General features: G+C 39.7%; 1 protein-coding gene across 1 annotated transcript in view; it reads left to right on the top strand.

Annotated features, from left to right (window-relative positions):
• The window catches only part of LOC115118868 (ephrin-B1-like), a 180244-nt gene that overhangs the window by 132396 nt on the left and 26744 nt on the right, over nucleotides 1-21104 (top strand). Inside the window, exon 3 of the mRNA XM_065019884.1 lies at nucleotides 9567-9659. Within this exon, the coding sequence (XP_064875956.1) occupies nucleotides 9567-9659 (93 nt within the window). The remainder of the gene's footprint in view (nucleotides 1-9566; nucleotides 9660-21104) is intronic.

The raw sequence follows: 21104 nt of genomic DNA on the forward strand, positions 1-21104 counted from the left end.
CAGAGAGAGAATGACTGTACACCTTGTATTGTTCTTAACAATAATTAATTTAGTTTCACAAGTGAAGTTGTATTAGCTGAAAAGTATTACATCTTGCGTTGTTTTTATTTAACAGATAGAGTGTTTGGGAACAGTGTTCAGAATGGAACTGGGATTCTGACTAGGAATATTAAAGGGGATGTTTTGAAAGGCCTTTTTAAAGGGGGCACACCCAACCCCCCACCCCCTCACCTAAACCCAACCCTGGGGTAACTTATCCTCCTCAACATCAGTTATGCTGGTTCCTCTGAAGTCAGGAAGTAGACATTTAGATGACAGAAGTGAGTTTACATAGGGAGGATTTAAATGTCCCTGAGTGGATATAAAACTCAGAGCATGTCTCTATCTCTCCCCCTCTTTCTCTCTCTCTCTCTCTCTCTCTCTCTCTCTCTCTCTCTCTCTCTCTCCCCCTCTCTCTCTCTCTCTCTCTCTCTCTCTCTCTCTCTCTCTCTCTCTCTCTCTCCCTCTTTCTCTCTCTCTCTCTCTCTCTCTATCTCGCCCCCCCTCTCTCTCTATCTCTATCTCGCCCCCCTCTCTCTATCTCTATCTCGCCCCTCTCTCTCGCTCTCCTTCAGCCAGATTATTCAGGCTGCTTTGAGCTCCATCTTCAAAGAGCTCATTTTAGTCTAACCTTGCCCTGGGAAGTTAAACCCCAGAGAAAGAGGAGAAATCGGATGGAAAAAGGAGACGATTATGTGAAGAGCATTGGTAGTCTTGAGGTTTCAGGGTTGGGGAGCTCAGCGAAGGCTCCTTCCATTATGTGACGTCTGAATATAGATTGTGCCCTGCTCATCATCATTTGTTTATGAAGCAAGATGTGTCTGGGATCATTCAGAGACTCCCAATTATTGATCTAGTATTTTAAGCTTGGAATATCTTGTTGCTCTTTCTATGTTTGACTCTGTAATAATCACTTAACTTTATTGGCACATGTTTACGTTGCCAAAGCATTGTCACATGGGCTCAGGCAGTTCGTTTTTGGGGAGGGATGTGTGTCTCTATTTTCCTGTGACACTGAGAGGGATTGTGTGTGTCTGTGTGGCTGAGGAGAGCGATGGTGGTCTATATTTATTAACTTGTCCTACTAAATGAGGTCAGCCCCTGGCCCTGCTGCTATTTATTGGCATGGGAAACATATGTTTACATTGCCAAAGCAAGTCAAATGGATAAACAAAAGTCAAATAAAAAATATTACACAGTTCCAAAAGAATAAAGACATTTCAAATGTCATATTATGTGCAAATAGTTCAAGTACAAAAGGGAAAATAAATAAATATGGGTTGTGTTTGGAATTATGTTTGTTCTTCACTGGTTGTCCTTTTCTTGTGGTAACAGGTCACAAATCTTGCTGCTGTGATTGCTCACTGGCATTTCACCCAATAGATATAGGAGTTTATCAAAATTTGATTTGTTTTCAAATTCTTTGTGGATCTGTGTAATCTGGGTGAAATATGTGTCTCTAATATGGTCATACATTTGGCAGGTTAGGAAGTGCTGCTCAGTTTCCACCTCATTTTGTGGGCAGTGTGCAGGTCTGCCTTCGGCTGCCTTTCTCAATATCAAGGCTATGCTCACTGAGTCTGTACATACTCAAAGCTTTGGGTCAGTCACAGTGGTCAGGTATTCTGCCGCTGTGCACTCTCTGTTTAGGGCCAAATCGCATTCTAGTTTGCTTAGTTTTTTTGTTAATCCTTTCCAATGTGACAAGTAATTATCTTTTTGTATTCTCATGATTTGGTTGGGTCTAATTTTGTTGCTGTCCTAGGGCTCTTGTGGGGTCTGTTTGTGTTTGTGAAGAGAGCCCCAGGACCAGCTTGCTTAACCCTTGTGTTGTCTTAAGGATAATGAAAAAATCCCTGATGTTTAACAGCAGAACCCCCTAAATGATATTTTTTCAACTTGAAATTGAATGACTTTTCCGAGATTGACCCCAAAATTAGAAAAAGTGAAACATCGCCTTCGTTCATGTTTCCATGAAAGCTGTACACCACCAGGGAACAAAGATTGTCTTAGGGTCATTTTTGACCAGGCAGTTCTAAAATAATTTACACACCACAAAAAGACACACACACACAATGAAAAATGTAGATTATGTGTGCTAATGATTGAACTCAGCCAGCAGCTCCTGAAGAGGAAGGTCACCATGGTTGGCACAGTTAGAAAGAACAAGCCTGAGCTCCCCCCTGCACTCCTCACAACAAGGGGGAGAGAGGCCTTCTCATCAAAGTTTGTCTTCACCCGCACCACCACTCTAGTTTCTTACCTCCTGTTACGTTCCCCAGTTTATGTATTGTAGATTGTATATTTGCATGTGTTTATTTCAGGAAATGGCTTCCTGAAATCCCTCAAGCAGCTGATTGGTCGACTCCATGGCTAATTGGAGAGCTGACCCCGCCCCCTTGTCAAGACTCAGCTGTCTCCAATTACCCATTCAATCTGAAGCTATATAAAAGCCAGTGTTCTGTTCAGGAGAGAGAGATTTTCTGGGAGGTCATTGCAGAGATATTTTGATAGAGGTTGATTTTGCTGGGAGTTCATTGCTGAGAGTTGGTATGTTTTGTGAGTTTGTTGCTCAGATAGAGCTTATTTGATGTCCTTTGTTTGTTTGTGAAATTGTTTAATATTCTGTTTCATTTGTTCCCAGGGGGAGAAGGGGAAGGCACCTTGGGAGTGCTTAGGCAAGAGGCCCGCGGGCATACATATACCCGTAGCATATTCGCTGTCTAGGCACACTAGGTAAGACCTGGGCATATTTTGGTGTATTTGTATTTTGGTTAGGGCACCAGGTGGTGCTAAATTAGGTAAGTATTGGTTAGGCAGGTAAGATAGGAGAGGGGGCTTTGAGATTTACTTTCTTTGCTTTATTCCGTCCAGCCGTGTAAAGGAATAAAGTCCTTGTAAACGGTACCACATTCTGCTTGTTGTCATTCTTACTCGCACCTACAGTCCATACCTTTTTCACTTCACAGAGTTTAATTGTAGCAGGGTGTTGCGTTCCCTCTTCATAGAAGTGTGCGTAACACCTCCCAAAGAGGAACAAGAATGTGGTCCTCCTGAGCACACTGCACAAAACGGCTGAGATCAGTTACGTGAGGACAGGAAGCCAGCCATCATTCTGGACCACAACCACAACAAAAGAGGTGTGGAAAAGGTGATTGGAACTTAAATCTGCAGGAGGATAATTGCCCACTGGCCCCTGGTCATCGTCCATAACATCATTGATGTGTCCTTATACAATGCCTTTGTGATATGGAACAAGATCGACACTACCTGGATGCCTGATAAGTGGAACAAGAGGAGGGTGTTTCTGGAGCAGCTGGGAAAGGCACTTGTAACCCCACACATTCAAAGAAGGGAGAGCCTCTCCCACACAGCAGCTTCTGCTTGTGAAAGCTGTTCAGGGGGCTGAATCTTGTCCTGATCCACCTGAGGCTGGGGCAGGTAAGAGGAGGAGATGCCAATTCTGCCCCCACAAAGGACTGTAAAACAAATACTATGTGCTGCACATGTGAGAAATACATCTGCAAAGTCCATGCACACACACTTTCATACTGTCCAACATGTGGGGCGGCAGGGTAGCCTAGTGGTTAGAGCGTTGGACTAGTAACCGAAAGGTTGCAAGTTCATAACCCCAAGCTGACAAGGTACAAATCCGTTTTTCTTCCCCTGAACAGGCAGTTAACCCACTGTTCTTAGGCTGTCATTGAAAATAAGAATTTGTTCTTAACTGACTTGCCTAGTTAAATAAAGGTAAAAACAAATGTGCTAATTAGTTGATTGATTTATGTTCTTCACGTTTTTGTTTTGTATCTATTATCTTATTTTATTCTAATTTATTTTAGTTTATACACTTTGTGGGTGGGGGCAATGGTTAAAAAAATGGGAGAAGACTAGTATTTTGGAGTTGAATTCCTCATTGTACAGTGCAGTCGTAGCCAAAAGTTTTGAGAATGACACATATATGAATTTTCACAATGTCTGCTGCCTCAGTTTGTATGATGGTGTAACGGCCTTCTTCCACTGAAGGAGAGGAGGACCAAAATGCAGCGTGGTTAGAGTTCAACATGTTTAATCAAGACCATACATGAGAACACTACAAAATACAAAACAACGAAAATGAAAACCGAAACAGTCCTATCTGGTGCAATGACACAAAGACAGAAGACAATCACCCACAAAATACCCAAAGAACATGGCTGCCTAAATATGGTTCCCAATCAGAGACAACGACAGACAGCTGCCTCTAATTGAGAACCAATCTAGGCAACCATATACATACAAAACTACCTAGAAAGGATACAGCCCCATAAACATACAAAAACCCCAAGACTAGGCAAAACACATAAATCCCCCATGTCATACCCTGACCTAACCAAAATAATAAAGAAAACAAAGATAACTAAGGTCAGGGTGTGACAGATGGCAATGTGCATATACTGCAGAATGTTATGAAGAGTGATCAGATGAATTGCAATTAATTGCAATGCAAATGAACTGAATTCCCCAAAAACATTTACACCCCATTTCAGCCCTGCCACAAAAGGACCAGCTGACATCATGTCAGTGATTCTCTCGTTATCACATGTTTTTGTTGAAGAGGACAAAGCTGGAGATCACTTTGTCATGTTGATTGAGTTCGAATAACAGCTTCAAAAGGAAGGTGGTGCTTGGAATCATTGTTTTTCCTCTGTCAACCATGGTTACCTGCAAGGAAACACGTGGCGTCATCATTGCTTTGCACAAAAAGGGGCTTCACAGGCAAGGATATTGCTGCCAGTAAGATTGCATCTAAATCAACCATTTGACGGATCATCAAGAACTTCAAGGAGAGCAGTTCAATTGTTGTGAAGAACGCTTCAGGGCACCCAAGAAAGTCCAGCAAGGGCCAGGATCGTCAGCTGCGGGATCGGGGCACCACCAGTACACAGCTTGCTCAGGAATGGCAGCAGGCAGGTGTGAGTGCATCTGCACGCACTGTGAGGCGAAGACTTTTGGAGGATGGTCTGGTGTCAAGAAGGGCAACAAAAAAGCCACCTCTCTCCAGGAGAAACATCAGGGACAGACTGATATTCTGCAAAAGGTACAGGGATTGGACTTCTAAGGACTGGGGTACAGTCCTTTCCTCTGAGGAATCCCCTTTACGATTGTTTGGGGCATCTGGAAAAAAACTTGTCCGGAGAAGACAAGATTAGCGCTACCATCAGTCCTGTGTCATGCCAACAGTAAAGCATCCTGAGGCCATTCATGTGTGGGGTTGCTTCTCAGCCAAGGGAGTGGGCTCACTCACAATTTTGCCTAAGAACACAGCCATGAATAAAGAATGGTACCAACACATGCTCTGAGAGCAACTTTTCTCAACTATCCAGGAACAGTTTGGTGACAAACAATGCCTTTTCCAGCATGATGAAGCACCTTGCCATAATGCAAAAGTGATAACTAAGTGGCTCGGGGAACAAAACATCGATATTTTGGGTCCATGGCCAGGAAACTCCCCAGACCTTAATCCCATTGAGAACTTGTGGTCAATCCTCAAGAGGCGGGTGGACAAACAAAAACCCACAAATTCTGACAAACTCCAAGGATTGATTGTCCTGGCGTCCCTCACGACGCCAGGACAGCGGAGTTCCCTCACGACGCCAGGACAGCGGAGTCAATCACCACCTTCCGGAGACACCTGAAACCCCACCTCTTTAAGGAATACCTAGGATAGGATAAAGTAATCCTTCTCACCCCCCCCTTAAAAGATTTAGATGCACTATTGTAAAGTGGCAGTTCCACTGGATGTCATAAGGTGAACGCACCAATTTGTAAGTCGCTCTGGATAAGAGCGTCTGCTAAATGACTTAAATGTTAAATGTATGCAAGAATTGGCTGCCATCAGTCAGGATATGGCCCAGAAGTTAATTGATAGCATGCCAGGCCGGATTGCAGAGGTCTTGAAAAAGAAGGGTCAACACTGCAAATATTGACTCTTTACATCAACTTCATGTAATTGTCAATAAAAGCCTTTGTCACTTATGGAATGCTTGTAATTATACTCCAGTATTCCATAGTAATATCTGACAAAAATATCTAAAGACACTGAAGCAGCAAACTTTGTGGAAATTAATATTTGTCATTCTCCAAACTTTTGGCCACAACTGTATATAAGGATATATGGCTATGTTGCCAAAAAAGTTGAAGACTTATTGTTTCCCTTCAATAAAATGTATTCAATACTACTTTCTGCACATTTCTGCTACATTCTTAGGTTTTACAAGTGCTATCTATTGCAAAAAAATTTTTACACCTATGCAGTACCTTTAGCAATAATAATAATAATAATAATAAACCTCTACTTCAGTAAAGAAAACAATGATGCCAGGTGTGTTGTAATAAAATGAGTGGTGTCCACTGATTAGATCCAGTCTTTCTGCATTGTGAAGATGGAAATCACAGATGTTCACAAAGTTTGTGATGAATGACAGGTTGTTTATTCATGCAAAATAGATTTGGGGTTTAAAATTAAATGAAGCTGCTTTATTTTCGGGGTTTAGTGAAGTTGGGTCATTTTTGACCCTTTGGACAAGGGGAGTGTACAGAATGTTAAGATGACACAAAGGTTAAGGGACTCTTCTCCAGGTTTATTTCTCTGCAGGTGTTGGCGTTGTTATGGAATGTTTGGGAATCACTTCCTTTTCAGGTGGTTGTAGAATTTAACGTCTATTTTCTGGATTTTGATAATTAGTGGGATTCGGCCTACTTCTGCTCTGTGTGCATTATTTGGTGTTTTACGTTGTACACGGAGGATATTTTTGCAGAATTCTGCATGCAGAGTCTCAATTTGGTGTTTTTTCCATTTTGTGAAAATCTTGGTTGGTGAGCAGACCCAAGACCTCACAAGCATAAAGGTTAATTGTTTTCTATAACTGATTCAAGTATTTTTTAGCCAGATCCTAATTGTCTGTCAAGTTTTATGTTCCTTTTGATGGCATAGAAGGCCCTTCTTGCCTTGTCTCTCAGATCGTTCACAGCTTTGTGGAAGTTATCTGTGGCGTTGATGTTTAGGCCGAGGTATGTATCATTATTTTTGTGTGCTCTAGGGCAATGGTGTCTAGATGGAATTTGTATTTGTGGTCCTGGTGACTGGACATTTTTTGGAACACCATTATTTTTGTCTTACTGATGTTTACTGTCAGGGCCCAGGTCTGACAGAATCTGTGCAGAAGATCTAGGTGCTGCTGTAAGCCCTCCTTGGTTGGGGACAGAAGCACCAGATCATCAGCAAACAGTAGACATTTAACTTCAGATTCTAGTGTCCTCGCTAATTTCTTAATATATATGTTGAAGATGGTGGGGCTTAAGCTGCATCCCTGTCTCACACGACGGCCCTGTGTAAAGAAATGTGTGTTTTTTGCTCAATTTAACCGTATGCTTGTTGTTTGTGACCATGGATTTTATGATGTCGTATGTTTTGTTTGTATAGCAGACCCTCAAGCCAAATTGAGTCAAAAACTTTTTGGAAGTCAACAAAGCATGAGAAGACATTTCCTTTGTTTTGGTTTGTTTGTTTGTCAATTAGGGTGTGTAGGGTGAATATGTGGTCTGTCGTACAGTAATTTGGAAAAAAGTCAATTTGACATTTGCTCAGTACATTCTTTTCACTGGGGAAATGTACACATCTGCTGTTAATATTAATGCAGAGGATTTTCCCAAGGTTGCTGTTGACGCATATCCCACAATAGTTATTGGGGGCCAAATTTGCCTTTTATGGATTGAGGTTATCAGTCCTTAGTTCCAAATATTGGAAAAGATGCCAGAGCTGAGGATGATGTTAAAGAGTTCAAGTTTAGCAAATTGGAATTTGTGGTCTCTATATTCTATCATTTCAATTAAGATACCATTAACACCACAGTCCTTTTTGGGTTGGAGGGTTTATATTTTGTCCTGTAGTTCATTCAATGTAATTGGAGAAACTAGTGGGTTCTTGTAGCGGTCCTATGTATAGCTGGTGTAGGGAGTCAGGCGCAGGACAGCACATATGAGTAATTAAAGTACTTTACTCAAAAATACAAATATACAAGGCAACAATGATAGCCCACAAACACGGACCGAATTACAATATACAATCACTCACAAACGCAAATAAATAATAAACAAGTAATTGGTTGAGTGAAGCCAGGTGTGATAAGACAAGACAGAACAAATGGAAAATTAAAACTGGATCGGCGGTGGCTAGAAGGCCGGTGAAGTCGACCGCCGAATGCCACCCGAACAAGGAGACGGACCCACTTCGGCGGAAGTCGTGACAGTTCTGGTAGTCTTTAATAGATGATTATAAGATTTCTAATTGATCATGTATATGTTTTTGCTGTTTGTTCTTTTGTTATATAGCATAAAATATTGGAGAAGTGGTTTAACCACACATCTCTGTTTTGGATAGATAACTCTTTGTGTGGTTGTTAGTGTGTTCCAATTTTCCCAGAAGTGGTTCGATTCTATGGATTCTTCAATTACATTGAGCTTATTTCTGACGTGCTGTTCCTTCGTTTTCCGTAGTGTATTTCTGTATTGTTTTAGTGACTCACCATAGTGAAGGCGTTAGACTCAGGTTTTCTGGGTCTCTATGTTTTTGGTTGAATTTCTTTCTTAGGTTTTTGCATTCTTCATCAAACCATTTGTCATTGTTGTTAGTTTTCTTAGGTTGTCTGCAAATTTTTAGATTTGATAGGGAAGCTGAAAGTTCAAATATACTGTTTAGGCTTTCTACCTCCAAGTTAAACCACTGTTACAGTGAAATGTTTTGTTCAGGAAGTTGTCTGAAAAGGATTGAATTTGTTGTTGCCTAATTGTTAAATGGTAGGTTTCCCCACTACTTTCCTTCCATCTATAGCATTTCTTAATATTGTGCAGTTCCTTTGGCTTTGATGCCTCATTATTGAGTATAGCTCTGTACAAGTAGATTATGATTTTGCTGTGATCTGATAGGGGTGTCAGTGGACTGACTGTGAACGCTCTTGGGTTGAGGTCAGTGATAAAGTCATCTACAGTACTACTGCTAAGGGATAAGATGTAGGTGTACCTACCATAGGAGTCGCCTCAAAGCCTACCATTGACTACCATGTACAGACCCAGCGTGCAACAGAGCTGTTGGAGTTGTGACCTGTTTTTATTGGTTGTTTTGTCGTAGTTGTGTCTAGGGGGCATATTTGTGAGGGAAAACTGTAACCTCCAGGTAGGTGTTTGTCCCCCTGTGTGCTGAGAGTGTCAGGTTCTTTTCCAGTTCTGGCATTTAGGTTGCTACAGACTATGTCCCTGGTCCTGGAAATGGTTGATCTCCCGCTCTAGGATAGAGAAGCTGTCATTATTAAAGTATGGGGAATCTATTGGGGGGATATAAGTTGCGCAAATGAGGAAATGTTTCTCTGTTGAGATAATTTCCATATTAACTTCTTACCAGATGTAAAATATTCCTGTTTTGACTTCTCGCTCGCGCTCTCTCTTTCTCTCTCTCGCTCTCCCTATCTCTCCCTATCTCTCTCTTCCAGCCACGTCCAATGGTTCAGTCGAAGGCCTGGAGAACAGAGAGGGAGGAGTCTGTAAGACCAGGGCCATGAAAGTTGTCATGAAGGTCGGACAAGGTAAACAAAGAAACGCTTTCATTGATTGATATATCTGACAACAAACGTTACACGAATGTGTTTCTCCATGTGTTGCAACCTAAACTCTCCTATATGTGAACATCAAACATTCTCCCTTCCTCAAAGTTTTATTTGCAGTACTGTAGACACTAACTGAGTTTAGGCCTGGCGCACACCTTCAATGCAGCACAGTTCTTCACGTATATGTAAAACCCCAACAGTGTGTATCAGTGTGTAACCTTGAGGATAACTGTATTGGTGTACATGGTTACAGTGACTATACTGTATCCTCCATTCTGACACAGCACAGGCCTTAGCATCTTAGCATGCAAATACAATCATACATTATTCATATAATCTCTCACTGTGAATATTTAAAACAGCACACACACACACACGCACACACACTCACACGCACGCACGCGCACACACACACACACGCGCACACACACACACACAAACACAACCTCCTGCTGGTTGACTTTCGTATCGTTCGTCTTGTGAAGGAAGCTAAATGTCAGCATATTCAGAGTTGAAGTGGGTCCCTAGACGAGAGAGAGAACACTTTACTGCACGTGCTTAGTCCACCAAACGCCACTTCACTTTAGGATCAGCACTGAGCAAATCAGATCGTCTGTAGCCTCTCATAGACTATAACACATACAGTATATTATGAATCAGTCAAAACATAGCAAGGTAGCGCTGACTACTGCTGGAAACCGTAAGTACACTACTACTGGAAACCATAATTACACTACTGCTGGAAACTGTAATCACACTACTGCTGGAAACCATAATTACACTACAGCTGGAAACCATAATTACACTACTGCTGGAAACTGTAATCACACTACTGCTGGAAACCATAATTACACTACTGCTGGAAACCATAATTACACTACTGTTGGAAACCATAATTACACTACTGCTGGAAACCATAATTACACTACTGTTGGAAACCGTAATTACACTACTGCTGGAAACCATAATTACACTACTGTTGGAAACCGTAATTACACTACTGCTGGAAACCGTAATTACACTACTGCTGGAAACCGTAATTACACTACTGCTGGAAATTGTAATTACACTACTGCTGGAAACCATAGATACACTACTGCTGGAAACCATAGTTACACTACTGCTGGAAACCTTAATTACACTACTGTTGGAACCCGTAATTAAACTACTGCTAGAAAACATAGTTACACTACTGTTGGAAACCATAATTACACTACTGCTGGAAACCATAATTACACTACTGCTGGAAACCATAATTACACTACTGCTGGGAACCATAGTTACACTACTGCTGGAATCTGTAATCACACTACTGCTGGAAACCATAATTACACTACTGCTGGAAACCATAATTACACTACTACTGGAAACCGTAATTACACTACTGTTGGAAACCATAATTACACTACTGCTGGAAACCATAATTACACTACTACTGGAAACCGTAATTACACTACTGTTGGAAACCATAATTACACTACTGCTGGAAACTGTAATCACACTACTGCTGGAAACTGTAATCACACTACTGTTGGAAACCGTAATTACACTACTGCTGGAAACCATAGTTACACTACTGCTGGAAACCATAATTACACTACTGTTGGAAACCGTAATTACACTACTGCTGGAAACCATAGTTACACTACTGCTGGAAACCATAATTACACTACTGTTGGAAACCGTAATCACACTACTGTTGGAAACCGTAATTACACCACTGTTGGAAACTGTAATCACACTACTGTTGGAAACCATAATTACACTACTGCTGGAAACTGTAATCACACTACTGTTGGAAACCGTAATTACACCACTGTTGGAAACTGTAATCACACTACTGTTGGAAACCATAATTACACTACTGCTGGAAACTGTAATCACACTACTGTTGGAAACCATAATTACACTACTGCTGGAAACTGTAATCACACTACTGCTGGAAACTGTAATCTCACTACTGCTAAAAACCATAATTACACTACTGTTGGAAACCGTAATTACACCACTGTTGGAAACTGTAATCACACTACTGTTGGAAATCATAGTTACACTACTGTTGGAAACCATAATTACACTACTGCTGGAAACTGTAATTACACTACTGCTAAAAACCATAGTTACACTACTGCTGGAAACCATAATTACACTACTGCTGGAAACTGTAATTACACTACTGCTGGAAACTGTAATTACACTACTGCTGGAAACCATAATTACACTACTGCTGGAAACCATAATTACACTACTGCTGGAAACCATAATTACACTACTGCTAAAAACCATAGTTACACTACTGCTGGAAACCATAATTACACCACTGTTGGAAACCGTAATTACACTACTGCTGGAAACTGTAATTACACTACTGCTGGAAATCATAATTACACTACTGTTTGAAACCATAGATACACTACTGCTGGAAAGCGTAATTACACTACTGCTGGAAACCATAATTACACTACTGTTTGAAACCATAGATACACTACTGCTGGAAACCATAATTACACTACTGCTGGAAACCATAATTACACTACTGCTGGAAACCATAATTACACTACTGTTTGAAACCATAATTACACTACTGCTGGAAACCGTAATTACACTACAGCTGGAAACCATAATTACACTACTGTTTGAAACCATAGATACACTACTGCTGGAAACCGTAATTACACTACTGCTGGAAACCATAATTACACTACTGTTTGAAACCATAGATACACTACTGCTGGAAACCATAATTACACTACTGCTGGAAACCATAATTACACTACTGCTGGAAACCATAATTACACTACTGTTGGAAACCATAATTACACTACAGCTGGAAACCGTAATTACACTACTGCTGGAAACCATAATTACACTACTGTTGGAAACCGTAATTACACTACTGCTGGAAACCATAATTACACTACTGCTGGAAACTGTAATTACACTACTGCTGGAAACCATAATTACACTACTGCTGGAAACCATAATTACACTACTGCTGGAAACCATAATTACACTACTGCTGGAAACCATAATTACACTACTGCTAAAAACCATAGTTACACTACTGCTGGAAACCATAATTACACCACTGTTGGAAACCGTAATTACACTACTGCTGGAAACCATAATTACACTACTGTTGGAAACTGTAATTACACTACTGCTGGAAATCATAATTACACTACTGTTTGAAACCATAGATACACTACTGCTGGAAAGCGTAATTACACTACTGCTGGAAACCATAATTACACTACTGTTTGAAACCATAGATACACTACTGCTGGAAACCATAATTACACTACTGCTGGAAACCATAATTACACTACTGCTGGAAACCATAATTACACTACTGTTTGAAACCATAATTACACTACTGCTGGAAACCGTAATTACACTACTGCTGGAAACCATAATTACACTACTGTTTGAAACCATAGATACACTACTGCTGGAAACCGTAATTACACTACTGCTGGAAACCATAATTACACTACTGTTTGAAACCATAGATACACTACTGCTGGAAACCATAATTACACTACTGCTGGAAACCATAATTACACTACTGCTGGAAACCATAATTACACTACTGTTGGAAACCATAATTACACTACAGCTGGAAACCGTAATTACACGACTGCTGGAAACCATAATTACACTACTGTTGGAAACCGTAATTACACTACTGCTGGAAACCATAAATATACTCCTGCTGGAAACTGTAATCACACTACTGTTGGAAACCATAATTACACTACAGCTGGAAACCATAATTACACTACTGCTGGAAACTGTAATCACACTACTGTTGGAAACCGTAATTACACTACTGCTGGAAACCATAATTACACTACTGTTGGAAACCGTAATTACACTACTGCTGGAAACCATAATTACACTACTGCTGGAAACCATAATTACACTTCTGCTGGAAACTGTAATCACACTACTGTTGGAAACCGTAATTACACTACTGCTGGAAACCATAATTACACTACTGTTGGAAACCATAATTACACTACTGCTGGAAACCGTAATTACACTACTGTTGGAAACCGTAATTACACTACTGCTGGAAACCATAATTACACTACTGTTGGAAACCGTAATTACACTACTGCTGGAAACCATAATTACACTACTGTTACATTTACATTACATTTAAGTCATTTAGCAGACGCTCTTATCCAGAGCGACTTACAAATTGGTGCTTTCACCTTATGACATAATTACACTACTGCTGGAAACTGTAATTACACTACTGCTGGAAACCATAATTACACTACTGCTGGAAACCATAATTACACTACTGCTGGAAACCATAATTACACTACTGCTGGAAACTGTAATCACACTACTGCTGGAAACTGTAATCACACTACTGCTAAAAACCATAATTACACTACTGTTGGAAACCGTAATTACACCACTGTTTGAAACCATAATTACACTACTGCTGGAAACCATAATTACACTACAGCTGGAAACCATAATTACACTACTGTTTGAAACCATAGTTACACTACTGCTGGAAACCGTAATTACACTACTGCTGGAAACCATAATTACACTACTGCTGGAAACCATAATTACACTACTGCTAGAAAACATAAATATACTACTGCTGGAAACTGTAATCACACTACTGCTGGAAACCATTATTACACTACTGCTGGAAACCATAATCACACTACTGCTGGAAACCATAATTACACTACTGCTGGAAACCATAATTACACTACTGCTGGAAACCATTATTACACTACTGCTGGAAACCATAATTACACTACTGCTGGAAACCATAATTACACTACTGCTGGAAACCATAATTACACTACAGCTGGAAACCGTAATTACACGACTGCTGGAAACCATAATTACACTACTGTTGGAAACCGTAATTACACTACTGCTGGAAACCATAAATACACTCCTGCTGGAAACTGTAATCACACTACTGTTGGAAACCATAATTACACTACAGCTGGAAACCATAATTACACTACTGCTGGAAACTGTAATCACACTACTGTTGGAAACCGTAATTACACTACTGCTGGAAACCATAATTACACTACTGTTGGAAACCGTAATTACACTACTGCTGGAAACCATAATTACACTACTGCTGGAAACCATAATTACACTACTGCTGGAAACTGTAATCACACTACTGTTGGAAACCGTAATTACACTACTGCTGGAAACCATAATTACACTACTGTTGGAAACCATAATTACACTACTGCTGGAAACCGTAATTACACTACTGTTGGAAACCGTAATTACACTACTGCTGGAAACCATAATTACACTACTGTTGGAAACCGTAATTACACTACTGCTGGAAACCATAATTACACTACTGTTACATTTACATTACATTTAAGTCATTTAGCAGACGCTCTTATCCAGAGCGACTTACAAATTGGTGCTTTCACCTTATGACATAATTACACTACTGCTGGAAACTGTAATCACACTACTGCTGGAAACTGTAATTACACTACTGCTGGAAACTGTAATTATACTACTGCTGGAAACCATAATTACACTACTGCTGGAAACTGTAATCACACTACTGCTGGAAACTGTAATTACACTACTGCTGGAAACTGTAATTACACTACTGCTGGAAACCATAATTACACTACAGCTGGAAACCATAGTTACACTACTGCTGGAAACCATAATTACACTACTGTTGGAAACCATAATTACACCACTGTTGGAAACTGTAATCACACTACTGCTGGAAACCATAGTTACACTACTGCTGGAAACTGTAATCACACTACTGCTGGAAACTGTAATCTCACTACTGCTAAAAACCATAATTACACTACTGTTGGAAACCGTAATTACACCACTGTTTGAAACCATAGATACACTACTGCTGGAAACCATAATTACACTACTGTTGGAAACCATAATTACACTACTGCTGGAAACGGTAATTACACTACTGCTAAAAACCATAGTTACACTACTGCTGGAAACCATAATTACATCACTGTTGGAAACCGTAATTACACTACTGCTGGAAATCATAGTTACACTACTGCTGGAAACTGTAATCACACTACTGCTGGAAACTGTAATCTCACTACTGCTGGAAACTGTAATTACACTACTGTTGGAAACCATAATTACACTACTGCTGGAAACCATAATTACACTACTGTTGGAAACCATAATTACACTACAGCTGGAAACCGTAATTACACGACTGCTGGAAACCATAATTACACTACTGCTGGAAACCGTAATTATACTACTGCTGGAAACCATAATTACACTACTGCTGGAAACCATAATTACACTACTGCTGGAAACCATAATTACACTACTGTTGGAAACCATAATTACACTACAGCTGGAAACCGTAATTACACGACTGCTGGAAACCATAATTACACTACTGCTGGAAACCATAAATATACTCCTGCTGGAAACTGTAATCACACTACTGTTGGAAACCATAATTACACTACAGCTGGAAACCATAATTACACTACTGCTGGAAACTGTAATCACACTACTGTTGGAAACCGTAATTACACTACTGCTGGAAACCATAATTACACTACTGTTGGAAACCGTAATTACACTACTGCTGGAAACCATAATTACACTACTGCTGGAAACCATAATTACACTTCTGCTGGAAACTGTAATCACACTACTGTTGGAAACCGTAATTACACTACTGCTGGAAACCATAATTACACTACTGTTGGAAACCATAATTACACTACTGCTGGAAACCGTAATTACACTACTGTTGGAAACCGTAATTACACTACTGCTGGAAACAATAATTACACTACTGTTGGAAACCGTAATTACACTACTGCTGGAAACCATAATTACACTACTGTTACATTTACATTACATTTAAGTCATTTAGCAGACGCTCTTATCCAGAGCGACTTACAAATTGGTGCTTTCACCTTATGACATAATTACACTACTGCTGGAAACTGTAATTACACTACTGCTGGAAACTGTAATTATACTACTGCTGGAAACCATAATTACACTACTGCTGGAAACTGTAATCACACTACTGCTGGAAACTGTAATTACACTACTGCTGGAAACTGTAATCTCACTACTGCTGGAAACCATAATTACACTACAGCTGGAAACCATAGTTACACTACTGCTGGAAACCATAATTACACTACTGTTGGAAACCATAATTACACCACTGTTGGAAACTGTAATCACACTACTGCTGGAAACCATAGTTACACTACTGCTGGAAACTGTAATCACACTACTGCTGGAAACTGTAATCTCACTACTGCTAAAAACCATAATTACACTACTGTTGGAAACCGTAATTACACCACTGTTTGAAACCATAGATACACTACTGCTGGAAACCATAATTACACTACTGTTGGAAACCATAATTACACTACTGCTGGAAACTGTAATTACACTACTGCTAAAAACCATAGTTACACTACTGCTGGAAACCATAATTACATCACTGTTGGAAACCGTAATTACACTACTGCTGGAAATCATAATCACACTACTGCTGGAAACTGTAATCACACTACTGCTGGAAACTGTAATTACACTACTGCTGGAAACTGTAATCTCACTACTGCTGGAAACTGTAATCACACTACTGCTGGAAACTGTAATTATACTACTGCTGGAAACCATAATTACACTACAGCTGGAAACCATAGTTACACTACTGCTGGAAACCATAATTACACTACTGCTGGAAACCGTAATTACACTACTGCTGGAAACCGTAATTACACTACTGCTGGAAACCGTAATTACACTACAGCTGGAAACCATAATTACACCACTGTTGGAAACTGTAATCACACTACTGCTGGAAACCATAGTTACACTACTGCTGGAAACTGTAATCACACTACTGCTGGAAACTGTAATCTCACTACTGCTAAAAACCATAATTACACTACTGTTGGAAACCGTAATTACACCACTGTTTGAAACCATAGATACACTACTGCTGGAAACCATAATTACACTACTGTTGGAAACTGTAATTACACTACTGCTGGAAACCATAATTACACTACTGCTGGAAACCATAATTACACTACTGCTGGAAACCATAATTACACTACTGCTAAAAACCATAGTTACACTACTGCTGGAAACCATAATTACACTACTGCTGGAAACCATTATTACACTACTGCTGGAAACCATAGTTACACTACTGCTGGAAACCATAATTACACTACTGCTGGAAACCATTATTACACTACTGCTGGAAACCATAATTACACTACTGCTGGAAACCATAATTACACTACTGCTGGAAACCATAATTACACTACTGCTGGAAACCATAATTACACTACTGCTGGAAACCATTATTACACTACTGCTGGAAACCATAATTACACTACTGCTGGAAACCATAATCACACTACTGCTGGAAACCATAATTACACTACTGCTGGAAACCATTATTACACTACTGCTGGAAACCATAATCACACTACTGCTGGAAACCATAATCACACTACTGCTGGAAACCATTATTACACTACTGCTGGAAACCATAATTACACTACTGCTGGAAACCATAATCACACTACTGCTGGAAACCGTAATTACACTACTGCTGGAAACCATAGTTACACTACTGCTGGAAACTTTAATCACACTACTGCTGGAAACTGTAATCACACTACTGTTGGAAACCGTAATTACACTACTGTTGGAAACCGTAATTACACTACTGTTGGAAACCGTAATTACACTACTGCTGGAAACCATAATTACACTACTGCTGGAAACCATAATCACACTACTGCTGGAAACCATAATTACACTACTGCTGGAAACCATTATTACACTACTGCTGGAAACCATAATCACACTACTGCTGGAAACCATAATCACACTACTGCTGGAAACCATTATTACACTACTGCTGGAAACCATAATTACACTACTGCTGGAAACCATAATCACACTACTGCTGGAAACCGTAATTACACTACTGCTGGAAACCATAGTTACACTACTGCTGGAAACTTTAATCACACTACTGCTGGAAACTGTAATCACACTACTGTTGGAAACCGTAATTACACTACTGCTGGAAACCATAATTACACTACAACTGGAAACCATAATCACACGACTGCTGGAAACCGTAATTACACTACTGCTGGAAACCATAGTTACACTACTGCTGGAAACTGTAATCTCACTACTGCTAAAAACCATAATTACACTACTGTTGGAAACCGTAATTACACCACTGTTTGAAAACATAGATACACTACTGCTGGAAATCATAATTACACTACTGTTGGAAACCGTAATTACACTACTGCTGGAAACTGTAATCACACTACTGCTGGAAACCATAGATACACTACAGCTGGAAACCATAATTAAACTACTGCTGGAAACTGTAATCTCACTACTGCTAAAAACCATAATTACACTACTGTTGGAAACCGTAATTACACCACTGTTTGAAACCATAGATACACTACTGCTGGAAACCATAATTACACTACTGTTGGAAACCGTAATTACACTACTGCTGGAAACCATTATTACACTACTGCTGGAAACTGTAATTACACTACTGCTGGAAACCATAATTACACTACTGCTGGAAACCATAATTACACTACTGCTGGAAACCATAATTACACTACTGCTGGAAACCATAATTACACTACTGCTGGAAACCATAATTACACTACTGCTAAAAACCATAGTTACACTACTGCTGGAAACCATAATTACACCACTGTTGGAAACCATAATTACACTACTGTTTGAAACCATAGATACACTACTGCTGGAAACCGTAATTACACTACTGCTGGAAACCATAATTACACTACTGTTGGAAACCATAGATACACTACTGCTGGAAACCATAATTACACTACTGCTGGAAACCATAATTACACTACTGCTGGAAACCATAATTACACTACTGTTTGAAACCATAGTTACACTACTGCTGGAAACCGTAATTACACTACTGCTGGAAACCATAATTACACTACTGCTGGAAACCATAATTACACTACTGCTAGAAAACATAAATATACTACTGCTGGAAACTGTAATCACACTACTGCTGGAAACCATTATTACACTACTGCTGGAAACCATAATCACACTACTGCTGGAAACCATAATTACACTACTGCTGGAAACCATAATTACACTACTGCTGGAAACCATTATTACACTACTGCTGGAAACCATAGTTACACTACTGCTGGAAACTTTAATCACACTACTGCTGGAAACTGTAATCACACTACTGTTGGAAACCGTAATTACACTACTGTTGGAAACCGTAATTACACTACTGTTGGAAACCGTAATTACACTACTGCTGGAAACCATAATTACACTACTGCTGGAAACCATAATCACACTACTGCTGGAAACCATAATTACACTACTGCTGGAAACCATAATTACACTACTGCTGGAAACCATTATTACACTACTGCTGGAAACCATAGTTACACTACTGCTGGAAACTTTAATCACACTACTGCTGGAAACTGTAATCACACTACTGTTGGAAACCGTAATTACACTACTGTTGGAAACCGTAATTACACTACTGTTGGAAACCGTAATTACACTACTGCTGGAAACCATAATTACACTACTGCTGGAAACCATAATCACACTACTGCTGGAAACCATAATTACACTACTGCTGGAAACCATTATTACACTACTGCTGGAAACCATAATCACACTACTGCTGGAAACCATAATCACACTACTGCTGGAAACCATTATTACACTACTGCTGGAAACCATAATTACACTACTGCTGGAAACCATAATCACACTACTGCTGGAAACCGTAATTACACTACTGCTGGAAACCATAGTTACACTACTGCTGGAAACTTTAATCACACTACTGCTGGAAACTGTAATCACACTACTGTTGGAAACCGTAATTACACTACTGTTGGAAACCGTAATTACACCACTGTTTGAAACCATAGATACACTACTGCTGGAAACCATAATTACACTACTGTTGGAAACCGTAATTACACTACTGCTGGAAACCATTATTACACTACTGCTGGAAACTGTAATTACACTACTGCTGGAAACCATAATTACACTACTGCTGGAAACCATAATTACACTACTGCTGGAAACCATAATTACACTACTGCTGGAAACCATAATTACACTACTGCTGGAAACCATAATTACACTACTGCTAAAAACCATAGTTACACTACTGCTGGAAACCATAATTACACCACTGTTGGAAACCATAATTACACTACTGTTTGAAACCATAGATACACTACTGCTGGAAACCGTAATTACACTACTGCTGGAAACCATAATTACACTACTGTTGGAAACCATAGATACACTACTGCTGGA

Source organism: Oncorhynchus nerka, linkage group LG6 (genome assembly GCF_034236695.1).
Source record: "Oncorhynchus nerka isolate Pitt River linkage group LG6, Oner_Uvic_2.0, whole genome shotgun sequence".
NCBI lineage: Eukaryota > Metazoa > Chordata > Actinopteri > Salmoniformes > Salmonidae > Oncorhynchus > Oncorhynchus nerka.